This window comes from Dryobates pubescens, chromosome 10 (assembly GCF_014839835.1).
Source record: "Dryobates pubescens isolate bDryPub1 chromosome 10, bDryPub1.pri, whole genome shotgun sequence".
Lineage (NCBI taxonomy): Eukaryota > Metazoa > Chordata > Aves > Piciformes > Picidae > Dryobates > Dryobates pubescens.
Window position 1 is genome coordinate 16133822 of NC_071621.1, and position 14558 is coordinate 16148379.

At 58.2% G+C, this 14558-nt stretch overlaps 1 protein-coding gene across 1 annotated transcript; it reads left to right on the forward strand.

The window, feature by feature from the left end:
• Positions 1–9079: 9079 nt before the first annotated feature.
• Positions 9080–10100, forward strand: P2RY6 (pyrimidinergic receptor P2Y6). The gene has a single exon (XM_009902923.2). It carries the CDS (start codon positions 9080–9082, stop codon positions 10070–10072), a length of 993 nt encoding a protein of 330 aa, XP_009901225.2. The 3' UTR covers positions 10073–10100.
• The last annotated feature ends 4458 nt before the right edge of the window (positions 10101–14558 follow it).

Below are 14558 nucleotides of genomic sequence, written 5' to 3' on the forward strand. Positions count from 1 at the left end.
CAAGATTTAATAAAGGCAAGTTCTGAGTCCTGCACTTGGGTCACAACAACCCCATGAACACTCCAGGCCCAGGGCAGAGTAGCTAGAATGTGCCTGGTGGAAAAGGACCAGGGGGATTGGGAGTGTTGGTTAACAGCAGGCTGAAGATGAGCCAGGGGGTGCCCAGGTGGGCAAGAAGGGCAGCAGCAGGCTGGCCTGGAGCAGCAATGGTGTGGCCAGCAACAGCAGGGCAGGGATTGTTCCCCTGGACTGGGCACTGCTGAGGCTTCACCTTAAACCCTGTGTTCAGTTTTGGGCTCCTCACCCCAAAAAGGACATTGAGGGCTGGAGCAGGTCCAGAGAAGGGCAAGAAAGCTGGGGAAGGGTCTGGAGAACAGGGCTGGGGAAGAAGAGCTGAGGGAACTGGAGGTGTTCAGTCTGGAGAAGTGGAGGCTCAGGGGAGATCTCATTGCTCTCTACAGCCCTCTGAGAGGAGGCTGGAGCCAGGTTGGGGGTTGGTCTCTTCTCCCCAGTCTCAGGTGACAGAAGGAGAGGAAATGGCCTGAAACTGTGCCAGGGGAGGGCTAGGTAGGGGATTAGGAAGAATTTGTTTCCTGCAAGAGTGGTCAGGGATTGGAACAGGCTGCCCAGGGAGGTGGTGGAGTCCCCAGCCCTGGAGGTGTTCAAGAAACCTGTGGCCAGGGCACCTGGGGACATGGTTTAATGGCCACAGTGGTGTTGGGGTGATGGTTGGACTGAATGATCTCAGAGGTCTCCTCCAACCCACACAATTCCATGTGTGCACACACAGGTGAACATGGCTCTGTGTGTGCCTGTATGTCCATCCCCTGCCGGTCTGTACAAGCCCAGCTGAGAACAGACCAACTTATTGCACCTTCTCCACCTCCCAGCACTGCCCATTCCAGCAGGAAAATGCTGCCAGCTTCCTCAGAGCATCCCTGAGACGTGGATTTCTTTTAGCACTGGGGCACCAATGCATAGGGAGGGGAAGGGAGCCACCAAAGGGCAGGCAGCACTGCTGGCAAAGCCACCTGGTGTCACCAGAGGGACCACCCCTGTCCATGTCACTTCAGACATCATCAGGAAGTTCTTTACAATGAGGGTGATGAAATACTGGAACAGGTTGCTCAGAGATGTGGTTGAGGCCCCATCCCTGGAGGCATTCAAGGTGAAACTTGATGGGACCCTGAGCAGCCTGATCTAGTTAGCAGTGTCCCTGCTGGCTGCAGCAGGCTTGGACAGGGTGAACTTCAGGGCTCCCTTTCAACCTGATCCTGTGATGCCAAGCACCCAAAATACCACTCTGGGCCAGTTTGGCCTCACCATTAAACCTTCAGGCTTTGATAAACGGAGATGTCCCTTAGAACACCCAAGCCTTGGTCCTCAACCATGCTGGGACAGGTGGGAGACATCCATGGACACCTGAAGCTGTTTGGGAACCAGCCTGGAGGGGTTTGGGGACAGGAATGTGGTGGCTTCAGCCACGTGTGGCTGCCATGTGGGGTGGGAGTGTTCCCCCTTCATCCCCTTTGAAATCTGCTGAGCTGGAGCTTTCACTTCCACCCAGATGTCCTCACCATGGTCTGCTCCCAGGGCAGGAGAAACCAAGAAGGAAAGATTCCAAGGGAGGAAGCCATCCCCCATGTGGATGGTTTGCAAGCACTTCTCTCTCTCAACTGCCTTCCTCCTTCTCAGGCACCTTAAAGCTGCTGAGATAAAGGTGACTCCATCCTGCAGAGCACCACCACCACCATGGGCACCCTTTCCCCTCCTCCCCCCTTCAGGTCTCATTTTGTGAGGGACTTCTCTTGGTGCCCAACACCGTGGTGCCAGGGCACCTCCTTTTCCTTCCCCCAGTCTCATCCAGGATGGGCTTCTCCTGGTGCCCATCCCCATGAGCTGTGCTTCTCTTCAAATCCATGGGAATAAAGCTGTGTAAAGCTGGAGCTCAGGCTTCTGCCACCCACACTGGAGAGAGACAGGGGAAGAGCAGATCCCTGGAGCAGATCCCAGCATACTCCACAAGCGATGGGGCTGATCCCTGTGGATGCCCCAGGAGCTGTAGGCACATGCCAGCACCACCCCAGGCTGTCAGAGCAGAGGAACTGGGCTGAGCTCACCTCTCTGAGCTCCACACCAGCCCTGCCATGGGGGTCATGGTGGCATTTTAAGCTCTGCTTGGCCATGAAAGCTGCCAAACCTCCCCAAGAGCCAAGCCCAGCAGATCTGGGGAGGCTTTGGGTCCACTCCAGAGCTGAATGCATGTGCTGCTGCTCTCCAGCTCTGACCCAGTGCTCTCTGGATCTGATCCCATCCTTGCCAGTTCTCCCAGTGCACTGGGACCCTCGTGGGTCTCATCCTGCCCAGTCCAGCCCCATCCTTCCCATTGTGGTCTGACCCATTCTGGTCCCATCCTGCTCAGCTCAGTCTGACTCTGTTGGGTCTGATCCAGTCTGGTTTGTCTGACTGTGGTGGGGCTCATCCTGCCTGGTTCAATCTGACCCTGGTGGGTCTCATCCAGAGCAGTTCAGTCATACCCTGGAGTGTCTCATCTTGTCCAGTCCAGCCCTATCCTGCCTGCTGTGGTCTGACCCATTGAGACCCCATCCTCCCTGCTTTGGTCTGACTCTGGTGGCTCAGTTTTGTCTGACTCAGACCCAATTCTGCTCAGCCCAGCTCCATCCTGCTGCAAAAAGGACCTTTGGGGGTTATTCCACCAGGCCACCTCCTGCCCCAGGGACCTGCCAGGGGCACAGCAGCAGGATGAAGTCAAGGATCTTGATGTGGTTTCCTGAAGTGGCAGCAGTGATGGTCTCTGGCTGATGGCAGCTTGTGGGCTTCCAGCAGGTACAGCTCGGGGGAGGATTCTCCGGTGTCTAAAAGGAAGGTTGTTCTCAGCACATCCTGCAGCCAGCATTTTCCTGGGGTTGAGAGGGATTTTCCTCTTCTCCTCTGCCTTTCCTAACCCTCCCTGAGGTTCAGTGACCTGTTTCCCTCCAGAGGGTGGTGCACAATGGCTTGAAGTCCAGATGGAGAGCAGTGCCAAGTGGTGTCCCTCAGGGGTCTGTGCTGGGACTTGTGCTGGTTAATATTTGTATCAGTGCTACAGACAGCAGGATCCAGGCACCATCAGCAGTGTGCAGGTGGCACCAAGCTGAGTGGTGCTGTGGATCCACCAGAGGGACAGGATGGCATCCAGAGGGACCTGGACAGGCTGGAGAGGGGAAGCCCAGGTGAAGCTCAGGAGGTTCCACAAGAGCAAGTGCAGGGCTCTGCCCCTGGGCTGGAACAATCCTCACTATCAATACAGACTGGGGGAGGAGGGGATGGAAAGCAGCCCTGAGGAAAAGGCCTTGGGGGTGCTGGGAGGGGAGAAGCTGGACAGGAGCAGGCAGGGGGCTACAGGAAGGCTGCAGAGAGACTGTTTGCAGAGGCCTGCAGGGACAGGATGAGAGGCAATGGCTTCAAATTAGAGAAGAGCAGATTTAGATTGGATGTGAGGAGGCATTTCTTTACTATGAGAGTGGTGGAATACTGGAACAGGTGCCCATGTGGTGCCCATGGTGCTGTGCCAGGCAGAATCATGCTGTGCAGTGCCGTGTGGTGCCCATGGTGCTGTGCCAGGCAGAATCATGCTGTGCAGTGCCGTGTGGTGCCCATGGTGCTGTGCCAGGCAGAATCATGCTGTGCAGTGCCCATGTGGTGCCCATGGTGCTGTGCCAGGCAGAATCATGCTGTGCAGTGCCGTGTGGTGCCCATGGTGCAGTGCCAGGCAGAATCATGCTGTGCAGTGCCGTGTGGTGCCCATGGTGCTGTGCCAGGCAGAATCATGCTGTGCAGTGCTGTGTGGTGCCCATGGTGCTGTGCCAGGCAGAATCATGCTGTGCAGTGCCCATGTGGTGCCCATGGTGCTGTGCCAGGCAGAATCATGCTGTGCAGTGCCGTGTGGTGCCCATGGTGCTGTGCCAGGCAGAATCGTGCTGTGCAGTGCCATGTGGTGCCCATGGTGCTGTGCCAGGCAGAATCATTCTGTGCAGTGCTGTGTGGTGCCCATGGTGCTGTGCCAGGCAGAATCATGCTGTGCAGTGCCGTGTGGTGCCCATGGTGCTGTGCCGGGCAGAATCATGCTGTGCAGTGCCCATGTGGTGCCCATGGTGCTGTGCCAGGCAGAATCATGCTGTGCAGTGCCCATGTGGTGCCCATGGTGCTGTGCCAGGCAGAATCATTCTGTGCAGTGCTGTGTGGTGCCCATGGTGCTGTGCCAGGCAGAATCATGCTGTGCAGTGCCGTGTGGTGCCCATGGTGCTGTGCCGGGCAGAATCATGCTGTGCAGTGCCCATGTGGTGCCCATGGTGCTGTGCCAGGCAGAATCATGCTGTGCAGTGCCCATGTGGTGCCCATGGTGCTGTGCCAGGCAGAATCATGCTGTGCAGTGCCCATGTGGTGCCCATGGTGCAGTGCCAGGCAGAATCATGCTGTGCAGTGCTGTGTGGTGCCCATGGTGCTGTGCCAGGCAGAATCATGCTGTGCAGTGCCCATGTGGTGCCCATGGTGCAGTGCCAGGCAGAATCATGCTGTGCAGTGCCGTGTGGTGCCCATGGTGCTGTGCCAGGCAGAATCATGCTGTGCAGTGCTGTGTGGTGCCCATGGTGCTGTGCCGGGCAGAATCATGCTGTGCAGTGCTGTGTGGTGCCCATGGTGCTGTGCCAGGCAGAATCATGCTGTGCAGTGCCCATGTGGTGCCCATGGTGCAGTGCCAGGCAGAATCATGCTGTGCAGTGCTGTGTGGTGCCCATGGTGCTGTGCCAGGCAGAATCATGCTGTGCAGTGCCCATGTGGTGCCCATGGTGCAGTGCCAGGCAGAATCATGCTGTGCAGTGCCGTGTGGTGCCCATGGTGCTGTGCCGGGCAGAATCATGCTGTGCAGTGCTGTGTGCTGCCCCTGGTGCTGTGCCAGGCAGAATCATGCTGTGCAGTGCCGTGTGGTGCCCATGGTGCTGTGCCAGGCAGAATCATTCTGTGCAGTGCTGTGTGCTGCCCCTGGTGCTGTGCCAGGCAGAATCATTCTGTGCAGTGCTGTGTGCTGCCCCTGGTGCTGTGCCAGGCAGAATCATTCTGTGCAGTGCTGTGTGGTGCCCATGGTGCAGTGCTGGGCAGAATCATGCTGTGCAGTGCTGTGTGGTGCCCATGGTGCTGTGCCAGGCAGAATCATGCTGTGCAGTGCCCATGTGGTGCCCATGGTGCAGTGCCATACAGAACCATGTCATGCAGGGCAGTGTTCACCCTGCTGTGCAGTGCCCATGTGGTGCCCATGGTGCTGTGCCAGGCAGAATCATGCTGTGCAGTGCCCATGTGGTGCCCATGGTGCTGTGCCAGGCAGAATCATGCTGTGCAGTGCTGTGTGGTGCCCATGGTGCTGTGCCAGGCAGAATCATGCTGTGCAGTGCCGTGTGGTGCCCATGGTGCTGTGCCAGGCAGAATCATGCTGTGCAGTGCCCATGTGGTGCCCATGGTGCTGTGCCATACAGAACCATGTCATGCAGGGCAGTGTTCACCCTGCTGTGCAGTGCCATGTGGTGCCCGTGGTGCTTTGTCTGGCACTGCTCACCCTGGCTTTGCTGTGCCAGAAGCACAGTTCCCACCCTGCCATCATGCCATGTGATGCCCAGGGTGCCATGCCATGCAGGGCAATGCCCACCCTGCCACCCAAGTTTCTGTTCCCCATCATCCCTGAGTGCTGTCGTTGAGTGGAAAGGGGAAGCATTGCTCAGCAGGGTGAGCACAGCTCCCTGGGGCCCTAGATGTGCCCTTGTGCTGGGCACAGCAGCAAGTCCCAGCACCCTGGGGCACCTCCTGGCACCCTCTGATACCCTGTGGCACCCCAGCAGGTAAGATGCCCTCCTGGGGCCCCAAAACTCCTCTTGCCCCCCACCTTGTCCCCAATGTCATGGTGAGGTTCCTGTGGGCACGTATGGATGGCAGAGGTCTCCCTGGGTGCCCAGGGTGGGTGCTGCCCTAGCTTGGGGTCCTGGTGGAGGTTCTGGGGGTGGGGGCAAGGGATAGGGCAGGTCACAGCCCTGGGGCACATAATGGCTTGGAGGTGGCTGAGGTGGGCAGTGGCACTGCCTGGAGCTGGGTGGCAGTGGGGCACAGTGGGAGTTCAGTGGGGTGCTAAGGGGAGTAGGAGGGACATGTAGCAGCAGGGGTAGTTGGGGTGGGAGGTGGTCTACAAGCCCAGAGCACTCCCAAAACCAGAGGAGCTCTGTGTGTGTCCCCAAAACTCTCCCCAAGCCTGACCCTGTGAGTGGGCTGTGCCCTGGGGCTGGATCCCCAGAGATCCAAAGTGGGGCCACCGTGGTGGCAGGAGCTAACAAGGTGGCCCCTGCACTTCTGGGGCCCCACCCCTGTGGTCCCCTCTTCCCCATGCACCCAGCCAGAGCTTGGCCACCTCTCTCCCACCCTCACTTTCCCTTTCAAACTGGTGTGGCCACCCAGTGCCAGTCAGGCTCATTCCTACCTCCAGGACAGGAGGGTGGCGAGAGCCTGGCACAGGTTGCCCAGGGAGGTGGTGGAAGCCTCATCCCTGGAGGTGTTGAAGGCCAGGCTGGATGTGGCTCTGAGTAACCTGATGTAGTGTGAGGTGTCTCTGCCCATGGAAGAGGGGCTGGAGCTGGATGATCCTTGAGGTCCCTTCCAACCCAGACAAATCTGTGGTTCTATGATTCTATGACACGTGGGGGAAGTGGGTGATGGCCCCATGCCAACAGCCAGGCTTACAGACAGCTCTCCAGTGACAGAGGAAGTGAGAGGAGGAAGGAGAGGAACCTCATGAGGTTCAATAAGGACAAGAGCAGGGTCCTGCAGCTGGGGAGGAAGAAGAAACTGGAGCAGGACAGGCTGGGAGGTGATCTGCTGGAGAGCAGCCCTGGGGAGAAGGACCTGGGAGTCCTGGTGGGCAGCAAGTTCTGCATGGGCCAGCAATGTGCCCTGGTGGCCAAGAAGGCCAATGGGATCCTGGGATCCTGCATTCAGCAGAGTGTGGCCAGCAGATCCAGGGAGGTTCTCCTCCCCCTCTACTCTGCCCTGCTGAGACCTCACCTGGAATATTGCATCCAGCTCTGGGCTCCTCAGTTCAGGAGGGACAGGGATCTGCTGGAGAGAGTCCAAGGGAGGGCTACAAGGCTGCTGAAGGGCCCTGGAGCACTGCCTGGTGAGGAGAGGCTGAGAGCCCTGGGGCTGGTTAGCCTGGAGAGGAGAAGACTGAGAGGGGATTTAATAAGTTCATCAATATCTGAGGGCTGGGGGTCAGGAGGGAGGGGACAGGATCTGCTCAGCTGCACCCTGGGATAGGACAAGGGGCAATGGATATAAACTCCAGCTCAGGAGGTTCCACCTCAACCTGAGGAGGAACTTCTTCACTGGGAGGGTCACAGAGCCCTGGAACAGGCTGCCCAGAGAGGTTGTGGAGTCTCCTTCTCTGGAGCCTTTCCAGCCCCATCTGGATGCATTCCTGTGTGACCTGTGCTGGATTCTATGGTCCTGCTCTGGCAGAGGGGGGTGGACTTGAAGATCTCCAGAGGTCCCTTCCAACCCCAAGCATCCTGGGATCCTGTGATTCTGTCAACACTTCCAAGCTGCTGCAAGCCAGGAGCATGCAGCACCCACGGGTGGCCTGGCAAGGGATCCAGCCAAGTGACAGAGCTGGGGTTCAGGGACCTCTCCAAGCCTCTAAGAAGAGCAGATGGCCTCTTCCCCAGCTCAGAGCAGCCCACGGACCACACGGATGGGCTCTCTGCCCACAAACACACAAACCTCTGGGACCAGAGTGTCACCAGCACCGCTTCCCGGCCGACAGCAACCACAAACCATCTGTGGGGAGTGTTGGAGCCCATGCCCTGAAGCTCCAGAGGACAGCAGGCTCTGGTGAGCAGCCACAGGGCTTTGGCACCCCCTGCAGAGGAGGAGGAAGCTGTGCTGGGACCATGGCACGGTTTCCTCTCCCATACTGAGCTGAGAGGGCGATTTGGCAAGGGTTTCTGCGGGGTGTGAAGGGCAGAGGGAAGTGAAGGTGAGGTGGTGGTGATCACAGCCACCAAGCTGTACTAGCTGGCACCACCCTGGCACGGTCCCACAAGCTTCAGTACACCATCCTGATGGAGCCCTGAATTCATCGGCGTGGTTTAGGATCACAAAGTGGTTTGGGTTGGAAGGGAGGTTCGGAGGTCATCCAGTCCAACCCCTCTGCTCTCAGCAAGGACATCTCCAACTAGAACAGGTTGCTCAGAGCCACAAACAACCTGACCTGCAATGGTGCCAGCCATGGGGCATCTCCCACCTCTCTGGGCAACCTGGGACAGGCCTCACCACCCTCAGTGTCAAACATTTCTCCCTTCTTTCTAGTCTGAATCTCCCTCTTTGAGTGTCAAATCATCATCCCTTGTCCTGTCCCAACAGGCCCTGCTTTGGCCTCACTCCAACAGGTCCCTGCCTGTGCTGTGCTGAGGGCTCCAGAGCTGCCCCAGCACTGCAGATGGGGTCTGAGCAGAGCACAGCAGAGGAGCAGAATCCCCTCCCTGCCCCTGCTGCCCACACTGCTGGGGATCAGCTCAGCACAGGGCTGACTCTGGGCTGGCAGCTCTCAGTGCCAGCTCAGGTCCAGCCTTGCACCCAGCAGCATCCCCAAGCCCTTCTCCACAGGGCTGCCCTGGAGTCCTTCATCCCTCCAGCCTAGATCATAGAATCACAGAATCACAGAATCTCAGAATCAATCACAGAAGCACACAGAATCAACCAGGTTGGAAGAGACCTCCAAGATCATCAAATCCAACTGATCACCCAGCCCTAACTAATCAACCAGACCATGGCACTGAGTGCCTCAAACAGGCTTTTCTTAAACCCCCCCACCGATGCCAACCCCACCACCTCCCTGGGGTCGCCCCCACCCCGGGAGGATGGAGCTACAGGGCTGCAGGTTCACCCTGCTGGGGCTGCAGGTGAAGCCACCAACCATCCCCTTTGTCATCCACAGCTGCTGCTGCTGCCGCCGAGGGGCTCCCCGGACAGGAGGGACCCAGGCACCATGGAGAACTGGACGGCCCTGGCTGGGGCTCGGAGGAACTCCTGCACCTTCCACGAGGAGTTCAAGCACGTCCTGCTGCCCCTGGTCTACTCGGTGGTCTTCCTGCTGGGGCTGCCCCTGAACGCGGTGGTCATCGGGCAGATCTGGGCCACCCGGCAGGCCCTCAGCCGCACCACCATCTACATGCTGAACCTGGCCACCGCCGACCTCCTCTACGTCTGCTCCCTGCCCCTCCTCATCTACAACTACACCCAGAAGGACTATTGGCCCTTCGGGGACTTCACCTGCAGGCTGGTCCGCTTCCAGTTCTACACCAACCTCCACGGCAGCATCCTCTTCCTCACCTGCATCAGCGTCCAGCGCTACCTGGGCATCTGCCACCCCTTGGCCTCCTGGCACAAGAAGAAGGGCAAGAAGCTGACCTGGCTGGTGTGCGGCGCCGGCTGGCTGGTGGTGGCCGCCCAGTGCCTGCCCACCTTCGTCTTCGCCTCCACCGGCACCCAGCGCAACCGCACCGTCTGCTACGACCTGAGCCCCCCCGAGGGCTCCGCCGCCTACTTCCCGTACGGCATCACCCTGACGGTCACCGGCTTCCTGCTGCCCTTCGCCGCCATCCTGGGCTGCTACTGCCGCATGGCTCGGATCCTGTGCCGGAGGGACGAGCTGCTGGGGCTGGCGGTGCGGCAGCGGAAGGGCAAGGCCGTGCGGATGGTGGTGATGGTGGTCATCGTCTTCTCCGTCAGCTTCCTGCCCTTCCACCTCACCAAGAGCCTCTACCTGCTGGCGCGCTCCTCGCCCGCCCTGCCGTGCCCGGCCCTGCAGGCCTTCGCCGCCGCCTACAAGTCCACGCGGCCCTTCGCCAGCGCCAACAGCGTCCTGGACCCCATCCTCTTCTACTTCACCCAGCGGCGGTTCCGCGAGAGCACCAAGTCCCTGCTGGGCAAGGTCAGCTCCCGCTGGAGGAACGACCGCTGCGGCCCCTACGGCTCCTAGGGGGCCACAACATCCAGCACAGCGTCACAGAGCATCAGAGGTTGGAAGGGACCTCCAGAGATCATCAGGTCCAACCCCCCTGCCAGAGCAGGGTCAGACAGGGGAGTCTGCACAGGAAGGCATCCAGGGGGGTTTGGAAAGGCTCCAAAGAAGGAGACTCCACAACCTCTCTGGGCACCCTGCTCCAGGGCTCCAGCACCCTCACACCAAAGAAGTTTCTCCTCTTGTTCAGCTGAAACCTTCTGTGTTCAAGTTTGTATCCATTGCTCCTTGGCGTATTGCAGTGCAGCACCCAAAAGAGCTTGGCTCCCTCCACTTGACACCCACCCCTCAGAGACTGAGAGACATTGATCAGATCCCCTCTCAGCCTTCTCTTCCCCACACTAAACAGCCCCAGGGCTCTCAGTCTCTCTTCACAGGGCAGATGCTCAAGTCCCCTAAGCATCCTCCAGGCTCTCCCTTGGACTCTCTCCAGCAGGTCTCTGTCTCTCTTGAACTGGGGAGCCCAGAACTGGACACAGGATTGCAGCTGTGGTCTCAGCAGGGCAGAGCAGAGGGGCAGAAGAACCTCCCTGGCCCTGCTGGCCACACTTCTCTTGCTGCAGCCCAGGATGCCATTGGCTCTCTTGGCCACAAGGGCACATTGCTGTCCCCTGCAGAACTTGCTGCCCACCAGCACTCCAAGGTCTTTCTCCATGGAGCTGCTCTCCAGCAGGGCAGCCTCTAACCTGTCCTGGTGCCTGCTGTTATTCCTCCCCAGATGCAGGACCCTGCACTTGTCCTTACTGAACTTCGTGAGGCTACCTCGGTGCCATCGGGACCAGGCGTGCAGCAATTTGGCACTGAGGCTCTCTGTGGAGCAGGGATGGTTTCACTGGGGAGAGTGTGTGTGGTGCACTGGAGGGTAGGAGGACAGCATCTGCCCAGCTTTCAGCACTTTCCTCCCGTCTCCAGCCTGCAATGAGACAGTATTAATCCCACCCAGTGCTCTCTCTGGCTTGGCTGCTCACTCTGAGCATCTTAGGACCATGTTTCATCGGTGGTCAAGCCACCAACACAGCGGTGGGACCTTGGAGAAGGTGGTGGGACCACAAAGGACAAGGTGGGACCATGGAGACACAGTCCCTGGCTCAGGGTGAGCTTCCAGTGGACAGCTTCTTCCCCTTCTCATTTAAAGACTCCCTGCTGGGGCTGTTTGAAGGTTGGAGAAGGTTTATTCAGCTGATATCTATCTGGAGAACCTGGGGCTCTGTGATTCTCCAGCTCAAGGCTACCGGCATGGATGGTCTGGAGGGTAGTACTGGGACATTCCTATCCTCCAGTCCCCAGAACGAGGCCATTGGAAGGCTTCAGAGGGTTTATTCAGCTGATACCTGTCTGGAGAACATGGGGCTGTGTGATTCTCCAGCTCAAGACCCCTGTCAGGTATGGTTTTGAGGGTAGTACTGGGACATTCCTATCCTCCTAGTCCCCAGAATGGGGCCACACCAGTAAAAGACATGGGCCCACTGGTACCACTGGTGGTGAAAAACAATGGCAGCATGCCTGGCCAGACTGGAAAGTGGGAAGGAGGACACAACCCATGCTGGATTTGCCACCCAAGAGAGAACTGTGGGCTGGGTTAGACACAAGCCAGCAGTGTTGTCACCTTCCTGGAGATCTCCAGCATCACCTTTGCTCAGCCCAGCATCCCAAATCCAGCCCGCCCTGGCATTCTTGGTGACCTACTCTCACTTCCTAATGAGATGAGGATGAGGAGGATCCACCAAAATCAGAGCCAGCACACCTGAAGACAATGCCCAGACTTGGGAAACCACCACCACCAAGCTGCTCGGTGTCCTTGGCCATGTCACAACCACCACCTCCAAGCTGCTTGGTGTCCTTGGCCATGTCACAACCACCACCACCAAGCTGCTTGGTGTCCTTGGCCATGTCACCAACCACCACCACCAAGCTGCTTGGTGTCCTTGGCCATGTCACCAACCACCACCACCAAGCTGCTCGGTGTCCTTGGCCATGTCACCAACCACCACCACCAAGCTGCTTGGTGTCCTTGGCCATGTCACCAACCACCACCACCAAGCTGCTTGGTGTCCTTGGCCATGTCACCAACCACCACCACCAAGCTGCTTGGTGTCCTTGGCCATGTCACCAACCACCACCACCAAGCTGCTTGGTGTCCTTGACCATGTCACCAACCACCACCACCAAGCTGCTCAGTGTCCTTGGCCAGGTCACCACATGTCCTACTCTTGACTTGGACTTTTGACCACCATCATGTGGGGTTGTGGCTTGAACTTTTCTCCCTGCAGGCTCCATGGAGATGTTGATTCCACCCAGCAAGGAGGGACTCCCTTTCATGGTGGGGAGTTGTGTGGTGGATGTGCCACTAATCACTCTGGGGTCTTCTTCATCATATAGGATGTGTAGAATAAACCTCCCCACCTTGTTCAGATGGATACAGACAGACATAGGCACCTGTTACCTCCAGAGATCTCTGATAGACCCAAGCAGGAGAAGGTTGGTAGCCCAGCAAGGGCTATAAGGAAAAGATCCTCTCCACCCGGTATCAACACCTTGGATGGATGAATGGAGGGAGGGAGGGAGAGAGGGATAGTATAGAGTCATGGAATGGTTGTGTTGGAAGGAATGTTTCAAGGTCATCCAGTCCAGCCCCCCTGCAGTCAGCAGGGACATCTCCAACTAGAACAGGTTGCTCAGAGCCACAAACAACCTGACCTGCAATGGTGCCAGCCATGGGGCATCTCCCACCTCTCTGGGCAACCTGGGTCAAGGTCTTGCCACCTCAGCATAAAGCATTTCTTCCTTCTATCCCAGTCTGAATCTCCCTCTTTGAGTGTCAAACCATCACCCCTTGTCCTTGTCCCAACAGGCCCTGCTCTGAAGTCTGTCCCCAGGTTTCTTCTCTGCCTCTTCAAGTCCTGCAAGGCCACCAGAAGGTCTCCCTGGAGCCTTCTCTTCTCCAGGCTGCACAACCCCAACTCTCCCAGCCTGGCCTCCAGGCAGAGGGCTTCCAGCCCTCCCAGCATGGCTGTGGCCTCCTCTGGCCCTGCTCCAGCAGGTCCCTGTCTGTGCTCCAGAGCTGCCCCAGCACTGCAGGTGGGGGCTGAGCAGAGCAGAGCAGAGCAGAGCAGAGCAGAGCACAGCACAGCACAGCACAGCACAGCACAGCACAGCACAGCAGAGGGGCAGAATCCCCTCCCTGCCCCTGCTGCCCACACTGCTGGGGATCAGCCCAGCACAGGGCTGGCTCTGGGCTGGCAGCACTTGGTGCTGGCTCATCTCCAAATTTTCACCCACCAGCACCCCCAGGTCCTGTTCCACAGGGCTGATCTCCAGCCCTTCCTCCCCCCTACTCTTTTGATACCACAGGCTGGCCCAACCCCCAGGCAGGACCTTGCATTTGGCCTTGTTGAACCTCATGAAGCTCACCTGGGGCAAACTTTCAAGCCTGTCCTGGTTGCTCTGGGTGGATCCTGTCCCTCAGGTGTGCCAGCTGCACCACTCAGCTTGGTGTCCTCTGCACACTTGTTGAAGGTGCCCTGGATCCCTGTGTCTCTGTCCCTGTCTTTGTCACAGGCTGTCTGTCCCCAGTGATCCTGTCTGGGTTGATTTAAGCCACCTGCTTCAGCTCTCCAGTGATGAACATCTCTCCACCTTGGCTGGCTGCACACAACTTCATCCCAGCTTGCTCCCTGCAAGCCCACAGCCTCCTCCTCAGGTCTCAGACACACAAAACCCTTCAGCAGCATCCAGGTTTGGTAGTGCCAGCATTGCTCCTTGCTGTCACAGGGATGAAGGAGGGTGCCCAAGGCGGTCATCAACCCTTGGATGATGCTCAAAGACCTCAACATCGTGGCAGAGTGAAATGGAGAGGGATCTTGCAATGATGTTAACTCATGTCCTGATGGGGAGGACCATGCATGGTGACAATGACTTTGGCTTGAGGCACAGCATGTGATGGAGGACTCAAAGCCAGCCCTGGGCTTTCCCTTGGCTGGATCTCATCCACATCAATATCTCCTTAAATGTTGTTGTTTTGGCTGAGGTTTTTTTTTTGGGGGGGAGGGGAGGTAAAGGGGAGGGTAAAATGTTGGATGGGCTGTGAGAGGGGTGGCCAGTGGGACAATCCCAGCTTGGTGTCCCCATCTCTTGAGACACAAAGGGAAGGTGACACCACAAGGGTGAGACACCAAGGCCACACCATCCAGACCCAGGAGAGGGCGCAAAGCATTTAGGTTTGGAGAAGAGCAGCTGCAGGGTGGGATGCAGGAGCCCTGCTCTGTCACACCGCCCTCTGCCTCGAAGCTGAAGAAGGAAAGGTCCCTGCTGTGCCCACTGCCTGGACCCTGCTCCTCTGGAGCTCACCACGGTACTGGTGGTCCTGAATGTTGATGCTGAGGGTGAGGAGAACCTGGCCCAGGTTGCCCAGAGAGGTGGGGGATGGCCCATGGCTGGAACCAGC

Bases quoted from the DNA above. Each gene is read 5' to 3' on its own strand.
- P2RY6 (XM_009902923.2), top strand. From the start codon at position 9,080: ATGGAGAACTGGACGGCCCTGGCTGGGGCTCGGAGGAACTCCTGCACC.